Source organism: Myotis daubentonii, chromosome 1 (genome assembly GCF_963259705.1).
Source record: "Myotis daubentonii chromosome 1, mMyoDau2.1, whole genome shotgun sequence".
Lineage (NCBI taxonomy): Eukaryota > Metazoa > Chordata > Mammalia > Chiroptera > Vespertilionidae > Myotis > Myotis daubentonii.
In genome coordinates this window covers 77,400,238-77,416,832 of record NC_081840.1, presented here as the reverse complement: position 1 = coordinate 77,416,832, position 16,595 = coordinate 77,400,238, and the positions used below count along the sequence as shown (strand labels likewise).

At 39.8% G+C, this 16,595-nt stretch overlaps 1 gene segment (V, D, J or C); it reads right to left on the bottom strand.

Annotated features, from left to right (window-relative positions):
• Nucleotides 1-1,686: 1,686 nt before the first annotated feature.
• LOC132240134 (T cell receptor alpha variable 38-2/delta variable 8-like) lies at nucleotides 1,687-2,640 on the bottom strand. The segment is given in 2 exon segments: nucleotides 1,687-2,127; nucleotides 2,592-2,640. Coding segments are annotated over 2 exon segments (357 nt in total).
• Nucleotides 2,641-16,595: the final 13,955 nt, after the last annotated feature.

The following is a 16,595-nucleotide window of genomic DNA, read 5'->3' as shown; positions in this document are numbered from 1 at the left end:
CTTTAATAATGAATCTGTTTCTAGTTTGTTTGTTTATTTTGTTCATTAGATTGCATATATAAGTAAAATCATATGCTATTTGTATTGGTCCTGTTTCATCACTGGTTGGTGCTTGCCAGGAGCGCTGGTAATTCCCCTGTCCTTTCAGGCTGTGCCTGCCCATGGGCTGAGTGAGCTCTTGAAGAGTCAGAGAAGGCCCTAGAGGCAGAAAGTAAAAATTGTACAGTGCATACTTAATGTTGGATGTTACCAGTTTGAATGAGTCTGAGTAACCACAGAATTGTGTACCACAGATATTAATAAAGTCAGAGCTAGACATTTGAATGTGGCATCAAGACACACATGCTCTTTGCACTACTGAGATGCATGCTTGTCACTGCATTACTGAGTTTTCAAGGTTTTGGCTGGGTGCAATTTATTTAAAACACTTAAGACAGGATGGTTTTAAATAAGTTGTAGCCAGCCACAACCTTGAAGACTCAGTTTGAACATTTAATTACTGCTTCTGGAGAACAGAATTTTAATCACTAAGAGTGTTGCCCTGAGCTATTTCTTAGCGGAACCTTTGACATGAGCTTTGGGCCCCACTTCCTTAACAGGTAGCAAAGCTGTAATTGATAGTCATCTTCTCCCTACGTTGCTTGCCTGGTGGGGTTCTTAATCACTTTGCGCATTTTTAGACCTTGTATCAATAATCGCCACATGTTGTTTTTATTGGACATGGAAATGCCCAATATGAAACACTGAAATTCCAGATGTATTCCTCCTTACCCTTATTGTGCAATAACAACCTGGTACTTCATGACAAACAGGGTCAATAACACTACCCCGTCCCCAAGTCTAATAACCCATTTCCTTGTCTGCTGGACCATTGGCACAAGGAGTCGAAAGGGACCTGGATGATGATCATAACTAGTTTCGGTGGGACCCTTGCTGAATCCTCTGGTGCAAACATTCTTCCTCTGCGAACTAGACCTCTAATCCAACAGAACCTAATGTTGAGGAAAAGAGAACAATAAATTCTGGAATGGGTTATAGAAGAGACGTGAGAAGAGTCTATTCCACACCCATTTCTTAGTTTCTACACTTGTGTATATTAGCTAGGATGCTAAAAGTATCCACATGTCAGCCATTGGTTTAATAAATATTACTGCTTCTGGAGAATAGCATTCTAGCCACTAATGTTGCCCCTGAGTGGCTTCTTAGCCGAGCCTTTAACAGACCATTCCATCATTTCCTCTGGATCATCTCACCTATGTACCATGGACATAGTTCATCTTTCAGGTTCATGGATGGACTAGTGGATGCCCTCCCAAGTTATGCCTCCACTGTCACACTTATTGTATTCTAAATTGGGTACTTTGTTCTGAGGAGATTCAGTGTTAGACAGGGATGGGAAAATAAAAGAAAATTGAAAATAAATTTTAAAAAAGGTTGATGTAACAAAATGGAAAAGTTTAAGATTCTAGGAGGTACGTGCTCTCAGGATAATTACAAAAATGTTCTGAATGAAGGGAATGCTTAGGAAGTCTGATCTGTCACATATATCATACAAAGCTATGAGGGTTACACATGATAATATGTATGAGAACTCTTGGTAAAATTGGAAGGCACTACACGTGCCATTATTTTGTTGTAATTTTAAGGATTACAGCTTGCAGACATCCATCTCTTTATGTTTCTGATATTCAGATATAAGGAGTTTTAATCACCAAAAAAAGACAATGACTTCTATGTTCCCTTTAAGCAAATACTCCCCCACTCCTTGACACAGGCACTGAGGTCTGAGGTTTCTGTAAGCCTCTCCCTGTCACTCATCTCACTGTGCCTCACTGAGAGCACATAAATACACTGCAGCATCCTCCAGCTGGCAGTCTGAGATCCTGAGGCTGAAGTTTTTGGTTGCTTTCTGGAAGTTCACAGAGAAGCGATTTTCCGTTGCATTTTGTTGCTTAAAAGCTTCTTGGCGGATAATGAAAATCAGCTCCCCACTGGGCGGTTGTTTGTACCAGAACAAATAATAATCACTCCGACTAGTGTCATATGTGCAGTCCAGGGTCGCAGTCTCTGCCTCCTGCACAGACATTTCTGGTTGACGCTGAGTCACCTTCTGAGCCACGCTGAATCCTGTGGGAAAGAGCACAGAAAGGACTGCACTGGGAATGACACCAGTGAGATAAAGCAGGCAGACTCACAGCTGGTTCCCATCCCCACCCACCTTTCCTCTTAATCAGCCGTTCTCAACCTGGAGGTTGCGACCCTTTTGGCAGTCGAAAGACCCTTTCACAGGGGTTGCCTAAGACCATCCTGCATATCAGATATTTACATTACAATTCGTAACAGTATCCACATTACAGTTATGAAGTAGCAACGAAAATAATTTTATGGTTGGGTCACAACATGAGGAACTGTATTTATAGAGCCAGAAGGTTGAGAACCATTGCTCTTAATCTAAACTTCAGGTTAAATCCATCATCTCTTTTGCTTCCAATAGCTGGTATCAATGAGGAGGTAAGATCCCTGTGTTTTTAATCTTTTTTCCTACTTTCCAATCCTACTGGGTACTTGAATAGCAAATACGTGTTCCTTACCAAGGCAGGTGGAGGCAACGAATGCCCACAGCACACCCCGGCACGCCATGCTGGCAGCTCTCTTCTACAGGGTGAAAGTCTCTTGTTCTGATCTGAAACTTGAGTACCAGCTGTACTCGGTGACATCACTGTCAGAACAGGAAATGGTAGGTGAGATGGGTGGTTGATTATGCCTTGCTTTAAAACAGTTATAATGCCTTTTGTCTTTGCTTCAGAGAATAAAAGTTTGGCTGTAACTCCAAAGGAAAAAAGATGCTAAATCTCTAATTTTGTAAATAGTCCATGTAAAGACGTGATCTTGGAGAGGAGAATGGTATAGGTGGGAAAAATGGTATAGGTGAAACTAATGTAATGACTTCAGTTTTCTCTGTAAGCTTTCTTTTTCTTTCTTCTCTCTCTCTTTCTCCTGTTCCTGCCTCCCATCCCTCCCTCCCTCCCTTTTGTAGTAAAGCCAATATCATAATGGTCTCTGCATTCTCATAAAACAGGTTTTGATTATACTATTATCCTTTGGCCAATTCTTTATTTTAATCATTTCTCAAAACGTCAATGCTATATAATAAAATGTTAATATGCAGATTGCCCCCTCAACAGGAGGTCAACCAGGGCGTGGAGTTGGCCAGCCAACTTCCTGCAGCCCGATTGGGGTGGGCCGGCTGGATACCACACATGCACGAATTCATGCATGGGGCCTCTAGTAGAATGATAAAGAAAATAGCAACCCTCAGTTGAAAATCAGAACCAGAATTTTGATATTTAATTCCTCTGTTATTTATTTGAAGACCTTCTTCTTCTTCTTCTTCTTCTTCTTCTTCTTCTTCTTCTTCTTCTTCTTCTTCTTCTTCTTCTTCTTCTTCTTCTTCTTCCTTCTTCTTCTTCTTCTTCTTCTTCTTCTTCTTCTTCTTCTTCTTCTTCTTCTTCTTCTTCTTCTTTTTTTTTTCTTCTTCTTCTTCTTCTTCTTCTTCTTCTTCTTCTTCTTCTTCTTCTTCTTCTTCTTCTTCTTCTTCTTCTTCCTCTTCCTCTTCCTCTTCCTCTTCCTCTTCTTCTTCATCTTCTTTATTTTTTTTAAAGAATACTTGGCTTTGGCTGTGTCAGGGAGCTCTATGACTCTACAACACCAGTGGCAAATGCTCCTGTAAGTGTAAGAGCTTTGATGCACATCTCTTCATGGCTTGTGAATGAAGAGCCAGCACAATTCATTTACAATTTATTTGAGAACATTCTGTGTTGCACATCTAACAGAGATTCATTGGCATCTAATTTTCTCTCATGCACACATTCTCCTGTGAGAGAAGAAAGGTCAGAAATTATGGTCCTCATTTTATAGAAGAGGCAATTGCACAAAAATGGAAACTCACAATGCAAAACACTACTAGTTTCATTTGCATTAATTTTCACATGACATTGATAAAAATGTTGTTACTTTATCATTTCCCCCCTCTCTTCTTCAGTCTTTATAGGTAACTCCAGATGACCCACCTGTCTTTTCTTTCAATTTTAGTCCAGCTGAATCTGTAAGTTCACAAATGAGGCTCTCAGGAGTAAACATTTCCTCCCTCTGGCCTGCATGCACTGTGCCTGTAATAGAGTTGGGGAGTCCAAGCCAGAGGGTCCATCCTGCTGTTTCAGATCATTTCCTGACCCTCTAGGCCCAGCCAATCAAACTTTAGTATCTTATAACTATCATCCAAACAATCCCTAGTTCCCACTGATAGTTAATAAGACTGCTGAATTCTGAGAATCAAATAATATTATCTATAGGGTGTCCCCAAAATGTATACACAAACTTTGATTAATTATAAAAGCAGTGTTTACTAAAATACATTTCACTTTCAAAATTGAGCTTTAGCTGTTGAAGTGTGTATACATTTTGGGGGGGACACGCTGTATATGAAAAAACTCTCAAGTAGGCAAACATGAGGGTAGGTAGAAAACTGTCTTTTCTTTTAAAAATAATAAATATCATGTCCAGATTATAGTGGGTTTGTGTGTGTGTGTGTGTGTGTGTGTGTGTGTGTGTGTGTGTGTGACAGAGAGAGAGAGAGAGAGTGTGTGTGTGTTTATTTGTTTGTTTTGATTGTTTTAAGTAAAAATGGTTTCTTGGGTTGGGGCATTTAGAGACTATAGAAGGTTGTGAGCAAAGTCTGATTACAGGATACTAAGCAGAAAATAAGGGTGAAAAAAGAGAGAAGACAAGGTGGGGGGGGGGGCGGAGCAGTACCTCATCTGGGCAGTTTGATAAATTCCAATGTGCTCATTTGAAATATCAACAGTATCTGGCAACTACTGTCATAGGATTTCTCATAGAGGTAAGCTGGTTAGACTAGAAAAAGTAAAATCCAGAAGAAAAATATGTGAGCATCATATGGCTACTCTCATATTCTCAAGGGAGAACTTCTACAGAGGCAAACACTAAGGCACATCAACAATTAAAGTCACAAATGGAGGAAGCTGTTTCAGATGTCAAGAAGTTCCCTCTTATTTGAGCAAATCCTTTTTATCCTGTACCCATGGACCTGAAACACTATTCAGATAAGTATACTTGATAATGAAAGTATTTCCTTCTTGGATGGCCAGTTAGGAAGGTTTTTCCTCTTTCTTCATTTGATGGTTCATTTTCTTTAAAAGATACTGTTAAAGAGCGGATTAAAATTTTTATTTGTTCTTTGAGTCTGTTCTAAAAAGCTAGAGAATAGTTCTCAGACTCTTCTCAGTCCTGATGACATAAATTCTACTATCGCACATCTGACTACCAGATGAGAAATGTTGGCTCCCAGAAGTTTCTCTGTGCCTTGGCCTTCCCAAACCCATGGATTTGATTCCGGAGTCTGGAAATTTGACCTAGATTCTTCAGAACTGTTCTAGTTCTTTTGTATGTATTAGCAGTTTCTTTTACAAGATAAAATAAATTAAGTTAAATTAAAATTTATTTTATTTTTTCCATTCCCATTTATTCCCTCTATGATGTCTTCCACCTTCCCTACTGCCCCCACAATCACCACACTATTGGCCATGCCCAGTTCTTTCTCTTTTTTGCTCAATCCCTCCCCTCCCAACATTCCTACCTCACTCCACCACCCCACCCCCTAACCAGGGCTATATTCTTCCTTTTTAAAATTTATCTTTATTGTTGAAAGTATTATAGATGTCCCCTTTGTTTTTTAGTTGTCGTTTTTCCCATTGACCCCTTCTCCCCACACCTGTCTGTCCCAAGCCTTCACCACTCTATTGTCTGTGTCCATGGACTATACATATATGTATAAAAGTTTCCTGCTTAAACTCTTCCCTACCACTCCTCCTCCCCTCCCCTCACCCCCGCCCCCCCCCCGCCTTCCTGTTGACATTCATCAGTTTATTCCATGGTTCTATGTCTCTGGACCTATTTTGTTCATCATTTTATTTTGTTCATTAGGTTCCACATATGAGTGAGATCATGTGATACTTATCTTTCTCTGACTGGCTTATTTTGCTTAGCATAACACTCTCTAGGACCATCCATGCTGGTGCAAATGGTAAGAGTTTCTTCTTTTTACCTCCATATAGTATTCCATTGTGTAAATGTACAATAGCTTATTTTTAATCCACTCATTTGCTGATGGGCACTTGTGCTGCTTCCAAATCTTAGCTATTGTAAATTGCACTGCTATGAACATAGGGGTGCATATCAGAGCTGTCTTCTTGAACCTGAGGATCCTTTGCAGCTCCTGTCAACTAATACAAGCAGTGCCCTCTTCAGGGGAAATTTCTATAATTGACTCCTCTACACAGAAAAAACTTGGTTCAATCTAGAAATCTGTTCAGAAAGTCATCTGTTTATATGAGTCTCTGATTCCTATTTCCACTCAATGAAGAGACCTTGATTATTTATTTATTTGTTACAAATTTTTATGAATTTATTGGGGTGACATTGGTTAATAAAATTATATAGGTTTCAGGAGTACAATTCTATATTACAACATCCGTATATTGTATTTGGTGTTCACCACTCCAAGTCAAGACTTATTCCATCACCTCTTATCCCTCCTTTTTCCTCTTCTACCTCATCCCACCCTTTTTCTCTCTGGTAATCACCATACTGTTGTCTGTGTCTATGGGTTATTCTCTTTCTTTCTTTCTTTCTTTCTTTCTTTCTTTCTTTCTTTCTTTCTTTCTTTCTTTCTTTCTTTCTTTCTTTCTTTCTTTCTTTCTTTCTTTCTTTCTTTCTTTCTTTCTTTCTTTCTTTCTTTCTTTCTTTCTTCTTTCTTTCTTTCTTTCTTTCTTTCTTTCTTTCTTTCTTTCTTTCTTTCTTTCTTTCTTTCTTTCTCGCTTCATGTTTTTCTCCCAGCTTCCCCAAATCTTCTCTTCTCTAACAGATGTCAGTTTGTTTTCCATATCTATGAATCTGTTTCTAGTTTATTTGTTTATTTTGTTCATTAGATTGCATATATAAGTGAAATCATATGCTATTTGTATTTCTCTGACTGTCTTATTTTACTTAGCATAATATTCTCCAGATCCATCCATGCTATCACAAAAGGTAAGATTTCCCCCTTTTTTACAGATGAATAGTATTCTATTGTTTTTCCCCCAAAATAAACCCTGAAGCAAGGACTCATGTTAAGATAATTTATTTAGGAATCCTCTAGTGGAAACATTCTTCCTCTGGGAACTAGACCTCTAATCAATCAGAATCTAATGTTGAGGGAATGAGAACAATAAATTCTGGAATGGGTTATAGAAGAGTATTCAACACCCACTTCCTAGTTTCTACACTTGTGTATATTAGCTAGGATGCTAAAAGTATCCACATGTCAGCCATTGGTTTAATAAATATTACTGCTTCTGGAGAATAGCATTCTAGCCACTAATGTTGCCCCTGAGTGGCTTCTTAGCCGAGCCTTTAACAGACCATTCCATCATTTCCTCTGGATCAACTCACCTATGTACAATGGATATAGGTCATCTTTCAGGTTCATGGATGGACAAGTGGATGCCCTCCCAAGTTATGCCTCCACTGTCACACTTATTGTATTCTAAATTGGGTACTTTGTTCTGAGGAGATTCAGTGTTAGACATGGATGGGAAAATAAAAGAAAATTGAAAAATAAAATCTTGAAGTAACAAAATGGAAAAGTTTAAGATTCTTGGAGGTACGTGCTCTCAGGATAATTACAAAAATTTTCTGGATGAAGGAGATGCTTAGGAAGTCTGATCTGTCACATGTATCATACAAAGCTATGAGGGTTACATGTGATAATATGTATGAGAAATCTTGGTAAAATTGGAAGGCACTACATGTGCCATTATTTTATTGTAATTTTAAGGATTACAGCTTGAAGACATCCATCTCTCTATGTTTCTGATATTAAGATATAAGGAGTTTTAATCACCAAAAAAAGACAATGATTTCTATGTTCCCTTTAAGCAAATACTCCCCCACTCCTTGACACAGGCACTGAGGTCAGAGGTTTCTGTAAGCCTCTCCCTGTCACTCATCTCACTGTGCCTCACGGAGAGCACAGAAATACACTGCAGCATCCTCCAGCTGGCTGTCTGAGATCCTGAGGCTGAAGTTTTTGGTTGCTTTCTGGAAGTTCACAGAGAAGCGATTATCCGTTGCATTTTGTTGCTTAAAAGCTTCTTGGCGGATAATGAAAATCAGCTCCCCACTGGACGGTTGTTTGTACCAGAACAAATAATAATTACTGTCACTGGTGTCATATGTGCAAGCCAGGGTCGCAGTCTCTGCCTCCTGCACAGACATTTCTTGTTGAGGCTGAGTGACCTTCTGGGCCACACTGGATCCTGTGGGAAAGAGAACCGAAAGGACTTCACTGGGAATGGCACCAGAGAGATAAAGGAGGCGGACTCACAACTGGTTCCCATCCCCACCCACTTTTCCTCTTGATCCAAACTTCAGGCAAAATCCATCATGATTTTGCTTCCAATAGCTGGTATCAATGTGGAGGTAAGATCCTGGTGTTTTTAATTTTTTTCCCTACTTTCCAATTCTACTGGGTACTTAGAAAAGCAAATACGCGTGCCTTACCAAAGCAGGTGGAGACCATGAATGCCCACAGCACCCTCCGGAACGCCATGCTGGCAGCTCTCTTCTTCAGGGTGAAAATGTCTTGTTCTGATCTGAAACTTGGGTACCAGCTGTACTAGGTGACATCACTGTCAGAACAGGAAATGGTATGTCAAGTGGGCGGTTGATTATGTCTTGCTTTAAAACATTTATCGATGCCTTTTGTCTTTTGCTTCAGAGACATGCCCCTCCCCCAGCTGTCCCCGCCACTGATTGGCCCCAATCAGGGTGGGTGGGCCAGACGCCACCCAGGAACGAATTCATGCACGGGGCCTCTAGTATAATGATAAAGAAAATAGCAACCCTCAGTTGAAAATCAGCACCAGAATTTTGATATTTAATTGCTCTGTTATTTATTTGAAGACATTCTTCTTCTTCTCCTCCTCCTCCTCCCCTTCCTCCTCCTCCTCCTCCTCCTCCTCCTCCTCCTCCTCCTCCTCCTCCTCCTCCTCCTCCTCCTCCTCCTTCTTCTTCTTCTTCTTCTTCTTCTTCTTCTTCTTCTTCTTCTTCTTCTTCTTCTTCTTCTTCTTCTTCTTCTTCCTCTTCTTCTTCTTCTTCTTCCTCTTCCTCTTCCTCTTCCTCTTCTTCTTCGTCTTCATTATTTTTTTAAAGAATACTTGGGTTTGGCTGTGTCAGGGAGCTATATGACTCTACAACACCAGTGGCAAATGTTCCTATAAGTTTAAGAGCTTTGGTGCATATCTCTTCATGTCTTGTGAATGAAGAGCCAACACAATTCATTTACAGTTTATTTGAGAACATTCTGTGTTGCACATCTAACAGAGATTCATTGGCATCTAATTTTCCCTCATGCACACATTCTCCTGTGAGAGAAGAAAGGTCAGAAATTATGGTCCTCATTTTATAGAAGAGGCAATTGCACAAAAATGAATACTCACAATGCAAAACACTACTAGTTTCATTTGCATTAATTTTCTCTTCCTACTGAGTTTGTGTCGTCAAATCTTAGGTAAGGCCATCTCTATGGTCCACCTTTATGTAAGTTGTTTCTCCCCTGCATAAGAGAAGAAAAGACTAAATTAAAAGCTGATTTTTTATGTAGAGAGTGGTGGTATTAACTTTCCCAATCTGTTTATTATTTCCATGTAGAGAATGTGGTGAACAGTTGGTATTTAGCCACTAACCACAGAACTCCAGAGGACTTCTTGGAGTACAACTTGGTGAGTTGCTGTAGATGGCACATACTTTCTCTTATTTGCCAAGTAATTAAAATTCTGCCATGCCTACAATTTTTTTGTGAGAATCACATGACATTGGTAAAAACGTTGTCACTTTGTCATTTCCCCCTCTCTTCTTTAGTCTTTATAGGTAACTCCAGATGACCCACCTGTCTTTTCTTTCGTTCTCAGTCCAGCTGAAGCTGTAAATTCACAAACGAGGCTCTCAGGAGTAAACATTTCCTCCCTCTGGCCTGCATCCACTGTGCCTGTAATTCAGTCGGGGAGTCCAAGCCAGAGGGTCCATCCTGCTGATTTAGATCATTTCCTGTCCCACTGGGTCCAGCCAATCAAACTTTAGTGTCTTACTAGTATACCCACCATTAAATCAGTCCCTAGTTCCCACTGATTGTTATCAGATTACTGAATTCTGAGAATCAAATAATATTATCTATAGGGTGTACCCAAAAATGTATATACATACTTTGAGTAATTATAAAAGCAGTGTTTACTAAAATACATTTCACTTTCAAAATTGAGCTTCAGCTGTTAGAGTGTGTATACATTCTTAGGGGGACACACTGTATATGAAAGAAGTCTCAAGTAGGCAAACATGAGGGTGGGTAGAAAACTGTCTTTTCCTTTAAAAAATAATAAATATTATGTCCAGATGATAGTTATTTTTTGTTTGTTTGTTTTGTTTGTTTTAAATAAATGTGGTTTCTTGGGTTGGGTCATTTAGAAAATCTGTAGAAGGTTGTGAGCAAAGTCTGATTACAAGATACTAAGCAGAAAATAAGGGTGAAGAAAGAGAGAAGACAAGGTGTGGGGGTGGGGGGAGCAGTACCTCATCTGGGCGGTCTGATAAACTCCAATGTGCTCATTTGAAATATCAACAGTATCTGGCAACTACTGTCAAAGGATTTCTCATAGAAGTAAGCTGGTTAGATTAGAAAAAGTAAAATCCAGAAGAAAAGTACTCTCAAATTCTCAAGAGAGAACTTTTTCAGAGGCAAACACTAAGGCACATCAACAACTAAAGTCGCAAATGGAGGAAGCTGTTTCAGATGTCAAAAAGTTCCCTCTTAGTTGGGTAGATCTTGACTAAAAAACACTGAGGGTTCCAGTCCTAATCATCCCAGACATCTCACGTTTAGTGTTCTTACGACTGACTTCTTTTCTGAAAATACACTGCACAAAAAGACTTTTAAAGTCTTTTTAAAAAGGTTTTATTTATATTCATTATATTCATGTACAATTTTCTTTTGTTAGAGGTGTTAGACATTGTTTACTAACTCCTGAGTGGGGATCTCATGCATAGAGTGGGGCACAGTGCATTGGGGTGCTCTCTGGGGAACATGGGTTTCCTTTGGTAGGTGGCTGAGTCTCTTGACTGGTCAGGCTTAATGTGCAGGGAGTGGAGGAGCTGGGACTAATGTGGAAGGATGCTATTGTCCCTTGTACTTCACATCCTATTTAACGAAAATGGAAACAAAAGCACCAGATTTATTCTACATCCTTTTTATCCTGTACCCATGGACCTGAAACACTGTTCAGATACGTATACTTGATAATGAAAGTATTTCCTTCTTGGATGGCCAGTTAGGAAGGTTTTTCCTCTTTCTTCATTTGATGGTTCATTTTCTTTAAAAGATACTGTTAAAGGGTAGATTAACAGTATTTGTTCTTTGAGTCTGTTCTAAAAAGCTAGAGAATAGTTCTCAGACTCTTCTCAGTCCTGATGTCATAAATTCTACTATCACACATCTGGCTACCAGATCATAAATGTTGGCTCCCAAAAGTTCCTCTGTTTTTTGGCCTTCCCAAACCCAAGAAGTATTTGATTCCAGAGTCTGGAAATCTGACCTAGATTCTTCAGAACTGTTCCAGTTCTCTTGCATGTCTTAGCAGTTTCTTAAAAAATAAATAAATTACAGTAAGTTAAATTAAATTTTATTTTATTTTTTCCATCCCCATTTGTTTCCTCTAAGATGTCTTCCACCTTCCCTACTGCCCCCACAATCACCACACTATTGGCCATGCCCAGTTCTTTCTCTTTTTGCTCAATCCCTCCCCTCCCAACATTCCCACCTCACTCCACCCCCAACCCCCCCAAACCAGGGCTGTATTCTTCCTTTTTTAAATTTATCTTTATCGTTGAAAGTATTATGGATGTCCCCTTTGTTTTTTAGTTGTTGTTTTCCCCATTGACTCCCTTCTCCCCACACCTGTCCGTCCCAAGCCTTCACCACTCTATTGTCTGTGTCCATAGACTATGCACATATGCATAAATGTTCCTGCTGCATCTCTTCCCTTCCTACCCTATCATCCCCCCCCCCTTCCTTTTGACATTCATCAGTCTGTTCTATGGTTCTATGTCTCTGGATCTATTTTGTTCATCAGTTTATTTTGTTCATTAGGTTCCACATATGAGTGAGATCATGTGATATTTATCTTTCACTGACTGGCTTATTTTGCTTAGCATAACATTCTGCAGGTCCATCCATGCTGTTGCAAATGGTAAGAGTTTCTTCTTTTTTACCACAGCGTAGTATTCCATTGTGTAAATGTACAATAGCTTATTTTTAATCCACTCATTTGCTGATGGGCACTTGTGCTGCTTCCAAATCTTAGCTATTGTAAATTGCACTGCTATGAACATAGGGGTGCATATCAGAGCTGTCTTCTTGAACCTGAGAATCCTTTGCAGCTCCTTTCAACTAATCAAGCAGTGCCCTCTTCAGGTCAAATAAGTAATTACTGGGGACATTTCTATCATTGACTCCTCTACACAGAAAAAACTTGGTTTAATCTACAAATGTGGTCAGAAAGTTATCTGTTTATATGAGTTTCTGATTCTTATTTCCAGTCAATGAAGAGACCTTGATTATTTATTCATTTATTTATTCATTACAAAATTTTATAAACTTATTGTGGTGACATTGGTTAATAAAATTGTATAGGTTTCAGGTGTACAATTCTGTAGTACAACATCCGTATATTGTATTTTGTGTTCACCACTCCAAGTCAAGTCTGATTCCATCACCACTTATGCCTCCTTTTCCCTCTTCTACCTCATCCCACCCTTTTTCTCTCTGGTAATCACCATTATGTTGTCTGTGTCTATGAGTTATTCTTTTCTTTCTTTTCTTTTTTTGCTTAATCCCTTCATGTTTTTCACCTAGCTCCCCAAAATCTTATCTTCTCTAACCGCTGTCAGTTTGTTTTCTTTATCTATGAATCTGTTTCTATTTTGTTTGTTTATTTGGTTCATTAGATTGCATATCTAAGTAAAATCATATACTATTTGTATTTCTCTGTCTCATTTTACTTAGCATAATATTCTCCAGATCCACCCATGCTATCACAAAATGTAAGATTCCCCCCTTTTTTACAGATGAGTAGTATTCTATTGTTTCCCCCCCATAATAAACCCTGAATCAAGGACTCAAGTGAAGATAATTTATTTAGGAAGAGACCTTAGGAGCATGAGAGAGAAAGTATATAGGACAATGTTGGGGCTTGATCCTGTCAGGATCTCCCAAGAAAAGCTAAGGGTCCCTTTCAGGATTGTCAGCTGGAAATCAGGAAGCTAGTACATTTAATTTATTGGCCCTGTTTCATCATTGGTTGGTGCTTGCCAGGAGGGCTGGTAATTCCCTTGTCCTTTCAGGCTGTGCTTGACTGTGGGCTGAGTGAGCTATTGAAGAGTCAGAGGAGGCCCTGGGGGTAGAAAGTAAAAGTTGTACAGTGCATGCTTAATATTGGATATTACCATTTTGAATGAGTCTGAGTATCCACAGAATTGTCTACCACAGCTACTAATAAAATCAGAGCTAGACATTTGAATGTGACAACAAGACACGCATGCTCTTTGCACTACTGAAATGTATGCTTGTCTTTGTATTACTGAGTTTTCAAGGCTTTGGCTCAGTGCAATTTATTTAAAACACTTAATACAGGAGGGTTTTAAATAAATTGCAGCAGCCAGAACCTTGAAGACTCAGTTTGAACATTTAATTACTGCTTCTGGAGAACAGCATTTTAATCGCTAAGAGTGTTGCCCCTGAGCAGCTTCTTAGCGGAGCCTTTGAAATGGGTTTTGGGCCCCACTTCTTTAACAGGCAGCAAGGCTGTAATTGATAGTCATCTTCTCCATCTTCTGCCACACTCTGCAGATTTCCTTGGACAGTACTCCAGCAGACCTAGGTTGCTTGCCTGGTGGGGTGACCCACACCCTTCATTGCTGTAGTGTCACAGTTTTTAATCCCTTTGCCCGTTTTTAGACCTTGTATCAATAATCGTCACATGTTGTTTTTATTGGACATGGAAATGCCCAATATGAAACACTGAAATTCCAGATGTATTCCTCCTTGCCCTTATTGTGTAGCAACAACCTGGTGCTTCATGACAATCAGGGCCAAGTACCCCTCCAAGTCTAATAACCCCTTTCAATGTCTGCCAGACCATTGGCACAAGGAGTCGAAAGGGACCTGGATGATGGTTATAACTAGTTTTGGTGGGACCCTGCTGAATCCTCTGGTGCAAACATTCTTCCTCTGGGAACTAGGCCTCTAATCCAACAGAACCTAACGTTGAGGGAAAGAGAACAATAAATTCTGGAATGGGTTATAGAAGAGATGTGAGAAGAGTCTATTCCACACCCATTTCTTAGTTTCTACACTTGTGTATATTAGCTAGGATGCTAAAAGTATCCACATGTCAGCCATTGGTTTAATAAATATTACTGCTTCTGTAAAATAGTATTCTAGCCACTAATGTTGCCCCTGAGTGGCTTCTTAGCTGGGCCTTTAACAGGCCATTCCATCATTTCCTCTAGATCCTCTGACCTATGACCCATGGACATAGGTCATCTTTCAGGTTCATGGATGGACTAGTGGATTCCCTCCCAAGTTATGCCTCCACTGTTACACTTATTGTATTCTAAATTGGGTACTTTGTTCTGAGGAGATTCAGTGTTAGACATGGATGAGAAAATAAAAGAAAATTGAAAAAAAATTTTTTTTAAAAAGCTTCAAGTAACAAAGTAGAAAAGTTTAAGATTCTTGGAGGTATGTGCTCCCAGGAAAATTATAAAAAATTTTCTGGGTGAAGGAAATGCTTAGGAAGTCTCATCTGTCAGATATATCATACAAAGCTATGAGGGTTACATGTGATAATACGTATGAGCCCTCTTGGTAAAATTGAAAGGCACTGCACATGCCATTATTTTTATTGTAATTTTAAGGATTACAGTTTGCAGACATCCATCTCTCTATGTTTCTGATATTCAGATAAAAGGAGTTTTAATTCCCAAGAAACAACAATGACTTCTATGTTCCTGTTAAGCAACTTCTCCCCCTCTCCTTGACACAGGCACTGAGGTCAGAGGTTTCTGTAAGCCTCTCCCTCTCACTCATCTCACTGTGCCTCACGGAGAGCACAGAAATACACTGCTGCATCCTCCAGCTGGCAGTCTGAGATCCTGAGGCTGAAGTTTTTGGTTGCTTTCTGGAAGTTCACAGAGAAGCGATTTTCCGTTGCATTTTGTTGCTTAAAAGCTTCTTGGCGGATAATGAAAATCAGCTCCCCACTGGGAGGTTGTTTGTACCAGAACAAATAATAATCACTCCCACTAGTTTCATATGTGCAGGCCAGTGTCGCAGTCTCTGCCTCCTGAACAGACATTTCTTGTTGAGGCTGAATGACCTTCTGGGCTACGCTGGATCCTGTGGGAAAGAGAACAAAAAGGACTGCACTTCAAATGACACCAGTGAGATAAAGCAGGCAGACTCACAACTGGTTCCCATCCCCACCCACCTTTCCTCTTGATCCAAAGTTCAGGCAAAATCCAACATGATTTTGCTTCCAATAGCTGGTATCAATGAGGAGGTAAGATCCCTGTGTTTTTAAATTTTTTTTCCTACTTTCCAATCCTCCTTGGTACTTGCAAAAGCAAATACGCGTGCCTTACCAAGGCAGGTGGAGACCACGAATGCCCACAGCACACCCCGGCACGCCATGCTGGCAGCTCTCTTCTGCAGGGTGAAATTCTCTTGTTCTGATCTGAAAGTTGGGTGCCAGCTGTTCTCGGTGACATCACTGTCAGAACAGGAAATGGTAGGTCAGGTGGGCGGTTGGTTATGTCTTGCTTTAAGACGTTTATCAATGCCTTTTGTCTTTTGTTTCATAGAATAAAAGTTTGGCTATAACTCCAAAGGAAAAAAGATGTTAAATCTCTAATTTCGTAAATAGTTTTTGTAAAGACGTGATCTTGGAGAGGAGAACGGTATAGGTGGGAAAAATGGTATAGGTGAAACTAATGTAATGACTTCAGTTTTCTCTGTAAGCTTTCTTTTTCTTTCTTCTCTCTCTCTCTCTCTCTCTCTCTCTCTCTCTCTCTCTCTCCTGTCCGTCCCTTCCTCTCTCCCTTCCTCCCTCATCCCCTCCCTTTTGTAGTAAAGCCAATATCATAATGGCCTCTGCATTGACATAAAACAGGTTTTGATTATACTATTATTCTTTGTCCAATTCTTTATTTTAATCATTTTTCAAAACTCTAATCCTATATTATAAAAGGCTAATGTGCAAATTGTCCCCTCAACTGGGAGTTCAACTGGGAGTTTGACCAGGGGGCGGAGCTGGACAGCCAACTGCCCACAGCCCCTCCCCTGACTGGCCCTCCCTCCAATTGACCCTGATTATTGTGGGCCGGCTGGACCCCACCCATGCACGAATTCATGCATGGGTCCCCTAGTA